Here is a 12,618-nt window from a genome sequence, read left to right as displayed (position 1 = left end):
TATAAACCGATCTCCCGATTTAACTTCTTGAGCCCCTGGAAGCCGCAATTTTCATCCGATTTGGCTGAAATTTTGCACATAGTATTCTGATATGACTTTTAACAACTGTGCCAAGCACGGTCCAAATCGGTCTATAACCAGATATAGCTCCCATATAAACCGATCTCCCGATTTGACTTCTTGAAACCCTGGAAGCCGCAATTTTGGTCCGATTTAGCTGAAATTTTGCACATAGTGTTTTGTTATGACTTTTAACAACTGTGCCAAGTACGGAACAAATGGGTAAAGAACCTAATATCGCTCCCATATAAACCGATCTCCCGATTTGACTTCTTGAGACCCTGGAAGCCGCAATTTTGATCCGATTAGGCTGAAATTTTGCACATAGTGTTCTATTATGACTTCTAACAACTGTGCCAAGTACGGTTCAAATCGGTCTATAACCTGGTATAGCTCCCATATAAACCGATCTCCCAATTTGACTTCTTGAGCCGCTGGAAGCAGCAATATTTGTCCGATTTGGCTGAAATTTTGCATGTGGTGTTGTGTTACGACTTCCAGCAAACGTGCTAAGTTCGGATTAAATCGGTCAAGAACCTGGTATAGCTCCCATATAAACCGATCTCACGATTTGACTTCTTGAGACCCTGGAAGACGCAATTTTTGTCCGATTTAGCTGAAATTTTGCATATAGTGTTCTGATATGACTTCTAACAACTATGCCAAGCACGGTCCAAATCGGTCAAGAACCTGATATAGCTCCCATATAAACCGATCTCCCAATTTGACTTCTTGAGCCCCTGGAAGCCGAAATTTTATTCCGATTTGGCTGAAATTTCGCATGTGGTGTTGTGTTATGACTTTTAACAACTATGCCAAGCACGGTCCAAATCGGTCAAGAACCTGATATAGCTGCCATAGCGATCATCCTTAACAGATGCTAACAGAAGATTTTTTCATTTATTTAATAAATAAAAAATATTTTTTTTTTACTTTTACGCTTTTCTTTTTACGCTTTTCACATAATTAATTTATTAAATAAATGAAAAAATCTTCTCATTAACAAATAATTCATAAATATGCTATACATTCATTAATACATAAATTATTAAAAATAAAAACAACCATCATCATAGCATGACCACAAAAACACCGGCAAACAAGTTTCCGCAAAAAAAAAAATATACTTAAATAAGCTCATTTGCTTAATAAACACAAAGCACCCACTAATAAAACAGTTCGAAGCAGCTTTACAACTCCTTTACTCCATAATCCTAACTTTTCTTTCTATACAATTGCAAAAAATCCAGCTTTTTTTCATGTTTGCTAAAATGAAACGCCCCATATTTTTTTTATTCGCATAGCTACACAAATTTGCCTACTCATTCAATTTGACATTTTGGTTGTTGCAAAAAAAATTAAATTCATGTTGGTCTTGTTAAAGTTTTGCCTCTTTTTTTTCTTCTTTTCTACATTAGTAAGGAGTTTCTTTTCAAAGAAAAAACTAAACAAATAAAATGAAGACATTTTTTATGATTTTATAATTGTAATTTCTTTTGAATGTGCCTGCGAATTAAGGCTTAACACAATTTAGATGTCTGGAACTAATGTGATTATATAAATATCGTTGCCATGCTCAATCACCCAACGTTTTTGGGGAGTTAATGAAAAATACTCAACAATATCCGGCTTTTGATTGCCACCAAGAGTAGTGGTTCATTGGAGTTGGAATTGCAAATCACCATCATAGATTTCAAAAACAATTTCTTTAAGCCTCAAGAGATTACAAAGTTTTTTTGCATGACCCATAACATATATAAAGTCATGGAATGTTCAGTGGTAAATTTACTGTAGACAGTTCCCTAATGATTTGTGTTAGTATTAATGAAAGAGAAACATATGGTAAATAAAGGAAATGTGGCTGAAAATGAACAAGATGGTTGAAATGCCAACAATGGCCACAATTTGAAGATGCACTCGTAGGCGCAAGGTCATGGAGAGCGGAAAAATGCACTCTGGCTATTCCAAATTCAGTTAAAAAATGCGGTAAAATGTTATGTCTCGGAAATCGTTATTTCTATAGAAAAATTTGCAAAAACTGCCAAAAATTAATTTCTATAGAAAATTTTGTCAAAATTTTATTTTTATAGAAAATTTTGTCAAAATTTTATTTCTTTAGAAAATTTTGTCAAAATTTTATTTCTATAGAAAATTTTGTCAAAATTTTATTTCTTGTAATTTTGTTGTATTGTATCGGCTATAGGTCCATTAAAACACAAATATTTAAGGTTTTTTTCTTTTATTTTTCTCCAATATTTCGGTAGACTCCGTCTACCATTTTCAAGGCTAGTTGTATTTAAATAAAAAAACAGAAAAACACAAATTTTAGTAAAAACGAATCACACAATAAAAACAGAAAAACAATAATTTTTAAGAAACTTTAATTCCTATTACATTTAATGAGTTGTTACACGAACTATTGTCTGTTGGCAACTAAATGTTCTCTTCTGCTGTGCTTGTTGACTGTGTGGCGGTATACCTTCGCGCAGCTTTCTATATCTTTCTTGAAATTCATTCTCTCGTCAGGCGGTAAGTCGATGATATGCAACATCTCGAGAGTGAATCTTCGTCTGTAATTGTTCTCTTGAGCTAAGATGTCCACATCGTTGAGGTTTGGCTTATGACCAGTCAATGCACAGTGGGCTGCTAGTGCAGTTTTCTGCTCGATTGGTCTATTATTGGCTTTTTGGTCAGATTTATGTGCAGATAACCTAGTTTTCAATTTCGTCATGGTAGTGCCAATATATATATATATTCTTAGAGCCAACGACTTCCCTAATTGGACAATTAATTCACTATTAGGCAAGGCCAAGGAACGTCTTGGAAAAATCATAGACGGAGAGCAGCCTACAAAAGGAAAAATTTATAAATCGCTAACATACATACAAGGATTCTCCGAAAGATTTGGCAAATCAAATCTATACGACAAGGACAAATACCATCTCGCATTAAAAACAGGCAAGACTGTGAATGAATTATTCAGCAAGACAAAATGTAAAATTAAAAATGAGGAGAAATCAAACGTGGTATATAAAATTAGATGTAACGGCGACAAGTCCAATATATGCCCGATGGCATATATTGGCACTACCATGACGAAATTGAAAACTAGGTTATCTGCACATAAATCTGACCAAAAAGCCAATAATAGACCAATCGAGCAGAAAACTGCACTAGCAGCCCACTGTGCATTGACTGGTCATAAGCCAAACCTCAACGATGTGGACATCTTAGCTCAAGAGAACAATTACAGACGAAGATTCACTCTCGAGATGTTGCATATCATCGACTTACCGCCTGACGAGAGAATGAATTTCAAGAAAGATATAGAAAGCTGCGCGAAGGTATACCGCCACACAGTCAACAAGCACAGCAGAAGAGAACATTTAGTTGCCAACAGACAATAGTTCGTGTAACAACTCATTAAATGTAATAGGAATTAAAGTTTCTTAAAAATTATTGTTTTTCTGTTTTTATTGTGTGATTCGTTTTTACTAAAATTTGTGTTTTTCTGTTTTTTTTATTTAAATACAACTAGCCTTGAAAATGGTAGACGGAGTCTACCGAAATATTGGAGAAAAATAAAAGAAAAAAACCTTAAATATTTGTGTTTTAATGGACCTATAGCCGATACAATACAACAAAATTACAAGAATTTTAAACCAGGTCAACAATACCCTAACAGAGTATACATCAACGGGAGGCACGCCGTAATATAAAAACAAATAAGATGACAATATACAAAAACATCAAACAAAAGTACAATGAGCACACATACAGAACGGCCCAGCAATATTCGAAACACCAAAAACAAATAGCCAAGCTCAAAACATCTGTAACATTTTTAATAAAATGTAAGAGAACAGGCATCATACCAAACTTCATAATCAATGCAACCAAACACACTAGCAACATCTTCCAAACACACAAAACCAAGAAAATCCCGCCAAATATTGAGAAAACATTACACAGGTACATTCACAACTTTCACACGAAAGTATTAAAACTTCTAATACAATACAAACACAAGCAAATCCACTCTTTTAAAGAGAAAGTAGAGAATACAAAGACTAAGCTAGGAGAACTACTGACTCAAGATGATTTCCTACAATACCTCGACAGTGAGCTTACTCTCTACAAGGGCAATGTTAGCAAGAGCAAGACAACACACATAAAGAAACTACAGGCACTCACACAACGACAAGACAAGGCCCTCAACATTAGACGCAACGACGTGTGGTTTGTGAATAAAACAGAGCGAGAGATACCAACGAACGTACAATGGATTCTCTCTTTAGGTCCGAAACACGCTCTCCCACACACCAACAAGAACTTTCCACTCTTGCAAGTCATTGCAGAGGGAGAGGAGTGTGTACAAACTATAGAGAATAGAGAGGAACAGGAGATGGGAAGAACCAAGCTTACAACATTGATAGACGATCACTTACGAAAGTCAAAGATGAGCATGAGAGACAAATATGTGGTGGACACAGTGTCTCAAACAAGAAAATATTTAAAGGAGAATGAGGATTTATTAATTTTAACGGCAGACAAGGGAGGAAAGACAGTGGCTTTGTACAAGGATGACTACGAGCAAAAAATGAAGGCAATAATACACGATATGTGTATGTATAGGCGCTTAAAGATTGACCCAACATCTAGGCTACAGACAAGGAACAACAAATTGGTGGATAAACTTCACAACTTGAATCTTATCAGCATCCAGGAGAAGAATAAATTGACCAGCAAGACCGCATTGGCCCCTCGAATATATGGACTCCCAAAGATCCATAAAGAAGGTACACCGTTGAGACCAATATGTTCATCAATAAACGCGCCGTCCTATCATCTATGTAGGTACATAGTGAATATTTTGAAAAATATCACCAAGGATTCCAAATATAATGTGAAAGACGCAGTGGACTTTAAAGCTAAGATAAAGAACATGACCATAGAAAATGACGAAGTTTTAGTATCTTTTGACGTGGTGTCCTTGTTCCCAAGTATTCCAATAAATTTAGCACTCCAGACAATTGAGAATAAATGGGACGAGATTGAAAAATATACCAATATTCCAAGGGAAATTTTCAAGGAAATTCTAACATTCTGCATTAAGGACAGCAGATATTTTAAATACGATGACAAGTTGTATGAACAGCTTAGAGGAATGCCAATGGGGTCACCCGCTTCACCCATTATTGCTGACATCGTAATGGAGGAACTTCTCAATAACACATTTGACAAAATAAGAAAACCTAAGATATTGACAAAATATGTAGACGACATTTTCGCGATTTTGAAGAAATCAGACGTGGCAGAGACGCTGAAGACTCTGAACTCCTTCAACAACTACATCCAATTTACGAAGGAAGAAGAATATGATGGCAAACTACCTTATTTGGACTCGGTAGTTTATAGACATGGCAACCAGCTAAAAATAGATTGGTATCAAAAATCGACGGCTTCCGGAAGATTAATCAATTTTTACTCTAAACACCACAAGAGAGTAATAACAAACACAGCAACGAATTTTATAAGAAGAGTATTTAGCATTAGTGATCCAGACTTTCATCCTGACAATGAGAGGAAAATAAAGGCAATTCTTAGAGCCAACGACTTCCCTAATTGGACAATTAATTCACTATTAGGCAAGGCCAAGGAACGTCTTGGAAAAATCATAGACGGAGAGCAGCCTACAAAAGGAAAAATTTATAAATCGCTAACATACATACAAGGATTCTCCGAAAGATTTGGCAAATCAAATCTATACGACAAGGACAAATACCATCTCGCATTAAAAACAGGCAAGACTGTGAATGAATTATTCAGCAAGACAAAATGTAAAATTAAAAATGAGGAGAAATCAAACGTGGTATATAAAATTAGATGTAACGGCGACAAGTCCAATATATGCCCGATGGCATATATTGGCACTACCATGACGAAATTGAAAACTAGGTTATCTGCACATAAATCTGACCAAAAAGCCAATAATAGACCAATCGAGCAGAAAACTGCACTAGCAGCCCACTGTGCATTGACTGGTCATAAGCCAAACCTCAACGATGTGGACATCTTAGCTCAAGAGAACAATTACAGACGAAGATTCACTCTCGAGATGTTGCATATCATCGACTTACCGCCTGACGAGAGAATGAATTTCAAGAAAGATATAGAAAGCTGCGCGAAGGTATACCGCCACACAGTCAACAAGCACAGCAGAAGAGAACATTTAGTTGCCAACAGACAATAGTTCGTGTAACAACTCATTAAATGTAATAGGAATTAAAGTTTCTTAAAAATTATTGTTTTTCTGTTTTTATTGTGTGATTCGTTTTTACTAAAATTTGTGTTTTTCTGTTTTTTTATTTAAATACAACTAGCCTTGAAAATGGTAGACGGAGTCTACCGAAATATTGGAGAAAAATAAAAGAAAAAAACCTTAAATATTTGTGTTTTAATGGACCTATAGCCGATACAATACAACAAAATTACAAGAATTTTAAACCAGGTCAACAATACCCTAACAGAGTATACATCAACGGGAGGCACGCCGTAATATAAAAACAAATAAGATGACAATATACAAAAACATCAAACAAAAGTACAATGAGCACACATACAGAACGGCCCAGCAATATTCGAAACACCAAAAACAAATAGCCAAGCTCAAAACATCTGTAACATTTTTAATAAAATGTAAGAGAACAGGCATCATACCAAACTTCATAATCAATGCAACCAAACACACTAGCAACATCTTCCAAACACACAAAACCAAGAAAATCCCGCCAAATATTGAGAAAACATTACACAGGTACATTCACAACTTTCACACGAAAGTATTAAAACTTCTAATACAATACAAACACAAGCAAATCCACTCTTTTAAAGAGAAAGTAGAGAATACAAAGACTAAGCTAGGAGAACTACTGACTCAAGATGATTTCCTACAATACCTCGACAGTGAGCTTACTCTCTACAAGGGCAATGTTAGCAAGAGCAAGACAACACACATAAAGAAACTACAGGCACTCACACAACGACAAGACAAGGCCCTCAACATTAGACGCAACGACGTGTGGTTTGTGAATAAAACAGAGCGAGAGATACCAACGAACGTACAATGGATTCTCTCTTTAGGTCCGAAACACGCTCTCCCACACACCAACAAGAACTTTCCACTCTTGCAAGTCATTGCAGAGGGAGAGGAGTGTGTACAAACTATAGAGAATAGAGAGGAACAGGAGATGGGAAGAACCAAGCTTACAACATTGATAGACGATCACTTACGAAAGTCAAAGATGAGCATGAGAGACAAATATGTGGTGGACACAGTGTCTCAAACAAGAAAATATTTAAAGGAGAATGAGGATTTATTAATTTTAACGGCAGACAAGGGAGGAAAGACAGTGGCTTTGTACAAGGATGACTACGAGCAAAAAATGAAGGCAATAATACACGATATGTGTATGTATAGGCGCTTAAAGATTGACCCAACATCTAGGCTACAGACAAGGAACAACAAATTGGTGGATAAACTTCACAACTTGAATCTTATCAGCATCCAGGAGAAGAATAAATTGACCAGCAAGACCGCATTGGCCCCTCGAATATATGGACTCCCAAAGATCCATAAAGAAGGTACACCGTTGAGACCAATATGTTCATCAATAAACGCGCCGTCCTATCATCTATGTAGGTACATAGTGAATATTTTGAAAAATATCACCAAGGATTCCAAATATAATGTGAAAGACGCAGTGGACTTTAAAGCTAAGATAAAGAACATGACCATAGAAAATGACGAAGTTTTAGTATCTTTTGACGTGGTGTCCTTGTTCCCAAGTATTCCAATAAATTTAGCACTCCAGACAATTGAGAATAAATGGGACGAGATTGAAAAATATACCAATATTCCAAGGGAAATTTTCAAGGAAATTCTAACATTCTGCATTAAGGACAGCAGATATTTTAAATACGATGACAAGTTGTATGAACAGCTTAGAGGAATGCCAATGGGGTCACCCGCTTCACCCATTATTGCTGACATCGTAATGGAGGAACTTCTCAATAACACATTTGACAAAATAAGAAAACCTAAGATATTGACAAAATATGTAGACGACATTTTCGCGATTTTGAAGAAATCAGACGTGGCAGAGACGCTGAAGACTCTGAACTCCTTCAACAACTACATCCAATTTACGAAGGAAGAAGAATATGATGGCAAACTACCTTATTTGGACTCGGTAGTTTATAGACATGGCAACCAGCTAAAAATAGATTGGTATCAAAAATCGACGGCTTCCGGAAGATTAATCAATTTTTACTCTAAACACCACAAGAGAGTAATAACAAACACAGCAACGAATTTTATAAGAAGAGTATTTAGCATTAGTGATCCAGACTTTCATCCTGACAATGAGAGGAAAATAAAGGCAATTCTTAGAGCCAACGACTTCCCTAATTGGACAATTAATTCACTATTAGGCAAGGCCAAGGAACGTCTTGGAAAAATCATAGACGGAGAGCAGCCTACAAAAGGAAAAATTTATAAATCGCTAACATACATACAAGGATTCTCCGAAAGATTTGGCAAATCAAATCTATACGACAAGGACAAATACCATCTCGCATTAAAAACAGGCAAGACTGTGAATGAATTATTCAGCAAGACAAAATGTAAAATTAAAAATGAGGAGAAATCAAACGTGGTATATAAAATTAGATGTAACGGCGACAAGTCCAATATATGCCCGATGGCATATATTGGCACTACCATGACGAAATTGAAAACTAGGTTATCTGCACATAAATCTGACCAAAAAGCCAATAATAGACCAATCGAGCAGAAAACTGCACTAGCAGCCCACTGTGCATTGACTGGTCATAAGCCAAACCTCAACGATGTGGACATCTTAGCTCAAGAGAACAATTACAGACGAAGATTCACTCTCGAGATGTTGCATATCATCGACTTACCGCCTGACGAGAGAATGAATTTCAAGAAAGATATAGAAAGCTGCGCGAAGGTATACCGCCACACAGTCAACAAGCACAGCAGAAGAGAACATTTAGTTGCCAACAGACAATAGTTCGTGTAACAACTCATTAAATGTAATAGGAATTAAAGTTTCTTAAAAATTATTGTTTTTCTGTTTTTATTGTGTGATTCGTTTTTACTAAAATTTGTGTTTTTCTGTTTTTTTATTTAAATACAACTAGCCTTGAAAATGGTAGACGGAGTCTACCGAAATATTGGAGAAAAATAAAAGAAAAAAACCTTAAATATTTGTGTTTTAATGGACCTATAGCCGATACAATACAACAAAATTACAAGAATTTTAAACCAGGTCAACAATACCCTAACAGAAAATTTTATTTCTATAGAAAATTTTGTCAAAATTTTATTTCTATAGAAAATTTTGTCAAAATTTTATTTCTATAGAAAATTTTCTCAAAATTTTATTTCTTTGGAAAATTTTGTCAAAATTTTATTTCTTTAGAAAATTTTGTCAAAATTTTATTTCTTTAGAAAATTTTGTCAAAATTTTATTTCTTTAGAAAATTTTGTCAAAATTTTATTTCTTTAGAAAATTTTGTCAAAATTTTATTTTTATAGAAAATTTTGTCAAAATTTTATTTCTATAGAAAATTTTGTCAAAATATTATTTCTGAAGAAAATTTTCTCAAAATTTTATTTCTATAGAAAATTTTCTCAAAATTTTATTTCTATAGAAAATTTTTTCAAAATTTTATTTCTATAGAAAATTTTCTCAAAATTTTATTTCTATAGAAAATTTTCTCAAAATTTTATTTCTATAGAATATTTTCTCAAAATTTTATTTCTATAGGAAATTTTGTCAAAATTTTATTTCTATAGAAAATTTTCTCAAAATTTTATTTTTATAGAAAATTTTGTCAAAATTTTATTTTTATAGAAAATTTTGTCAAAATTTTATTTCTATAGAAAATTTAGTCAAAATTTTATTTCTATAGAAAATTTTGTCAAAATTTTATTTCTATAGAAAATTTTTGGCAAAATTTTACTTCTATAGAAAATTTTTAACAAAATTTTATTTCTATAGAAAATTTTGTCAAAATTTTATTTCTATAGAAAATTTTGTCAAAATTTTATTTCTATAGAAAATTTTGTCAAAATTTTATTTCTATAGAAAATTTTGTCAAAATTTTATTTCTATAGAAAATTTTGCCAAAATTTTATTTCTATAGAAAATTTTGTCAAAATTTTATTTCTGTAGAAAACTATCATATCCGGGCCCGCTCCGCTGCGCCTTCTTTAACTCTCTAACATTTTGTTAGGGCGGGGACACTTCGCCCTAAATGTGGATATCGAGCCGCCTATGACGCTGAACGTGCCATGTTAGACATGGTCATGTCAAAAATTCTCCCCATAGAGGTGTCACACTGCCGCACGCCGTTAGGACTCGCCTTAAAAGAGGAGGTTCTTTATCATTGAGCTTAAACTTGTGGTGGGCGTTTTGGGACAATCACTCCGCTACTTTGCCCTAGGTTAAGTTGGGTAAGAATGGCAGCCTATTACCAAACAGACTCACTTAGACAAATTTAGTCCATTGTGATACCAAATAGCGACAGACCAAGCACTGGTGGAAATCGAACCCACGACCCCGCTACCCAGCACGCTACCAACTCAGCTACCGGAGCGACTTTACTTTGCCCTAAAAGACATGAACCTCCAAAATGTCTGTTTGGGGGGAGTCTTTGGGTTAGGGCGGGCGACCCGCTGGTTACATAGACTCAAATTTAGTACCACATTCGTATTCTACTCTTCAATACCTTTCATTTGATACCCATATTGTCCTTATCGGTCTACTTTTGATTTTGGTTGGTGTTTTTGGGGTAACGGGGGAGGGTCCGCGCGCCTTCGCATATCAACAAATTGTGAAGCTTATTTCTCCTTCCTGACCATTTTCGCAATCTACTCCCAAATGCCTTTCATTCCAGTCCCATATTGTCATTATCGTCCAATAAACCTATTTTAGGGGGTTTTGGGGTTGGGGCCCCCATTTACTTGAATCCAATTATTAAAATGAAATTCGTGCTTTTCTCCTGAATGCCTTTTATTTGAGTCCTACATTGTCCTGATCGATGAAGAACGCCCATCCCCACGCAAGTACCGATGTACCTGCGCCGGAGCTAAGGGATTCCCCTTTGGAACCATCCTGTTCCGTCAACAAATCTCAGAAGACATACCAGAGGTACGTTAGCAAGTTCACCCAGATCGCAGAAGAAACGTCCTCCCCAGAAAGGAGAGCCTACGTCCCTGCAAACTCGGACATGAGTACAGCAAGTGCTCGATAGTCTCCTCCTCATCCTCATCAAGGCGACTCCTGCAAGAAGTTATTGTGCGGTATACCCATGCGCGCCACCATGCTGCCTAGGGAACAGTGCCGGATTATGACCCCTGTTAAGGTACTCATCGAACACCTATAACTCCCTTGACCTCCTCCGGTCGATGACAGGCCAGAGCTCCTTTGCAGTCCGGCAACCATCCACCGAGTCCCATCTCGCCATCGACGCCACCCTAGCTTTCCCCTCTACTGTGTTCAGTTACTAGACAAATGGCATGTAAGCAAGACCGGTTGCTGGTCCGCCCGGCGCAGACGTACCCCTCCAGGCGCACTCGTTCGCCCTTTCATTTCCCAAAATTCCCTCTTGTCTAGGAACCCATTTCAGCGTCACACTGTGGATCCGGAGCCTATCCAGGAACTCCAAACAATTCGCCAAGCATTACGATCTCACCATCCTCGACTCCAAGGCTTTGAGGGCCGCCATACTGTCCACAAAAATTTTGGGTTTTGAGGGCGGTAAATCCCTTACCAGAATTTCTCTAGCGGCTACTGCAATGGCACAGACCTCTGCCTGAAAGACCGCATACTCGTCCGGCAGTCTCAGAGACATACCGATATTGAGTGCGTCAGAGTAGACCCCCAAACCAGGCTTTGAGCGCCGCCATACTGTCCACAAAAATTCTGGGTTTTGAGGGCGGTAAATCCCATACTAAAATTTCTCTTACGGCTTCTGTAATGACACAGACCTCTGCCTGAATGACAATACATTCCTCCGGGAGGTTTTGAGACATACCGATATTGAGTGCGTCAGAGTAGACCCCCAAACCAGTCCTTGACTCCATCTAGGAGCCATCGGTGTAGATCGAGGTTTCATTCTTCTCAAGTACAGCATTCGCTCTCCATTCATCCCTTCAAGGAAAACGAATGCTTTCAACCCAGTCAGCACTGGTGCCAGGTAGTCGAAGAACCTCCTTAGTCAACCCTTCGCATCCACAACACCCAGAACCGAACTGTGGCCGCAACCGTCCCCCTTCAGCATGCCAAGCTTCCTCAGCCTAAGCACGACCCTGGCGCCGCAGTTCTGAATATAAGCCTCAATGGGCTGCCTATCCAGCATCGCTTCAAGGCCTGGCTGCGATGCGGGTCTCAATGCCCCTGTGACCCCCACGCAGGCCAGACTCTGGACCTCCTCGAACTACCTCGTACGTGTCTTCTTCTCCAC

At 36.9% G+C, this 12,618-nt stretch overlaps 2 protein-coding genes across 2 annotated transcripts; both read left to right on the top strand.

Moving 5' to 3' along the window:
• Nucleotides 1-3,159: 3,159 nt before the first annotated feature.
• LOC131996729 (uncharacterized) lies at nucleotides 3,160-6,619 on the top strand. The gene is made up of 3 exons (XM_059366559.1): nucleotides 3,160-3,489; nucleotides 3,599-5,032; nucleotides 6,572-6,619. Exons 2-3 carry the CDS (start codon nucleotides 3,791-3,793, stop codon nucleotides 6,617-6,619), a joined length of 1,290 nt encoding a protein of 429 aa, XP_059222542.1. The 5' UTR covers nucleotides 3,160-3,489; nucleotides 3,599-3,790.
• LOC131996728 (uncharacterized) lies at nucleotides 6,306-12,455 on the top strand. The gene is made up of 3 exons (XM_059366556.1): nucleotides 6,306-6,335; nucleotides 6,444-7,877; nucleotides 12,336-12,455. Exons 2-3 carry the CDS (start codon nucleotides 6,636-6,638, stop codon nucleotides 12,453-12,455), a joined length of 1,362 nt encoding a protein of 453 aa, XP_059222539.1. The 5' UTR covers nucleotides 6,306-6,335; nucleotides 6,444-6,635.
• The last annotated feature ends 163 nt before the right edge of the window (nucleotides 12,456-12,618 follow it).

Source organism: Stomoxys calcitrans, chromosome 4 (assembly GCF_963082655.1).
Source record: "Stomoxys calcitrans chromosome 4, idStoCalc2.1, whole genome shotgun sequence".
Classification (NCBI taxonomy): domain Eukaryota; kingdom Metazoa; phylum Arthropoda; class Insecta; order Diptera; family Muscidae; genus Stomoxys; species Stomoxys calcitrans.
This window is presented reverse-complemented; position numbering and strand designations above follow the sequence as displayed.

What these genes read in the sequence shown, in the direction of transcription:
- LOC131996729 (XM_059366559.1), top strand. Translation starts at nt 3,791, where the DNA reads ATGACAATATACAAAAACATCAAACAAAAGTACAATGAGCACACATAC. An exon ending in TAGAAAATGACGAAGTTTTA is followed by an intron (nt 5,033 to 6,571) that starts GTATCTTTTGAC and finishes ATTTTAAACCAG; the next exon opens with GTCAACAATACCCTAACAGA.
- LOC131996728 (XM_059366556.1), top strand. Translation starts at nt 6,636, where the DNA reads ATGACAATATACAAAAACATCAAACAAAAGTACAATGAGCACACATAC. An exon ending in TAGAAAATGACGAAGTTTTA is followed by an intron (nt 7,878 to 12,335) that starts GTATCTTTTGAC and finishes CTTTCAACCCAG; the next exon opens with TCAGCACTGGTGCCAGGTAG.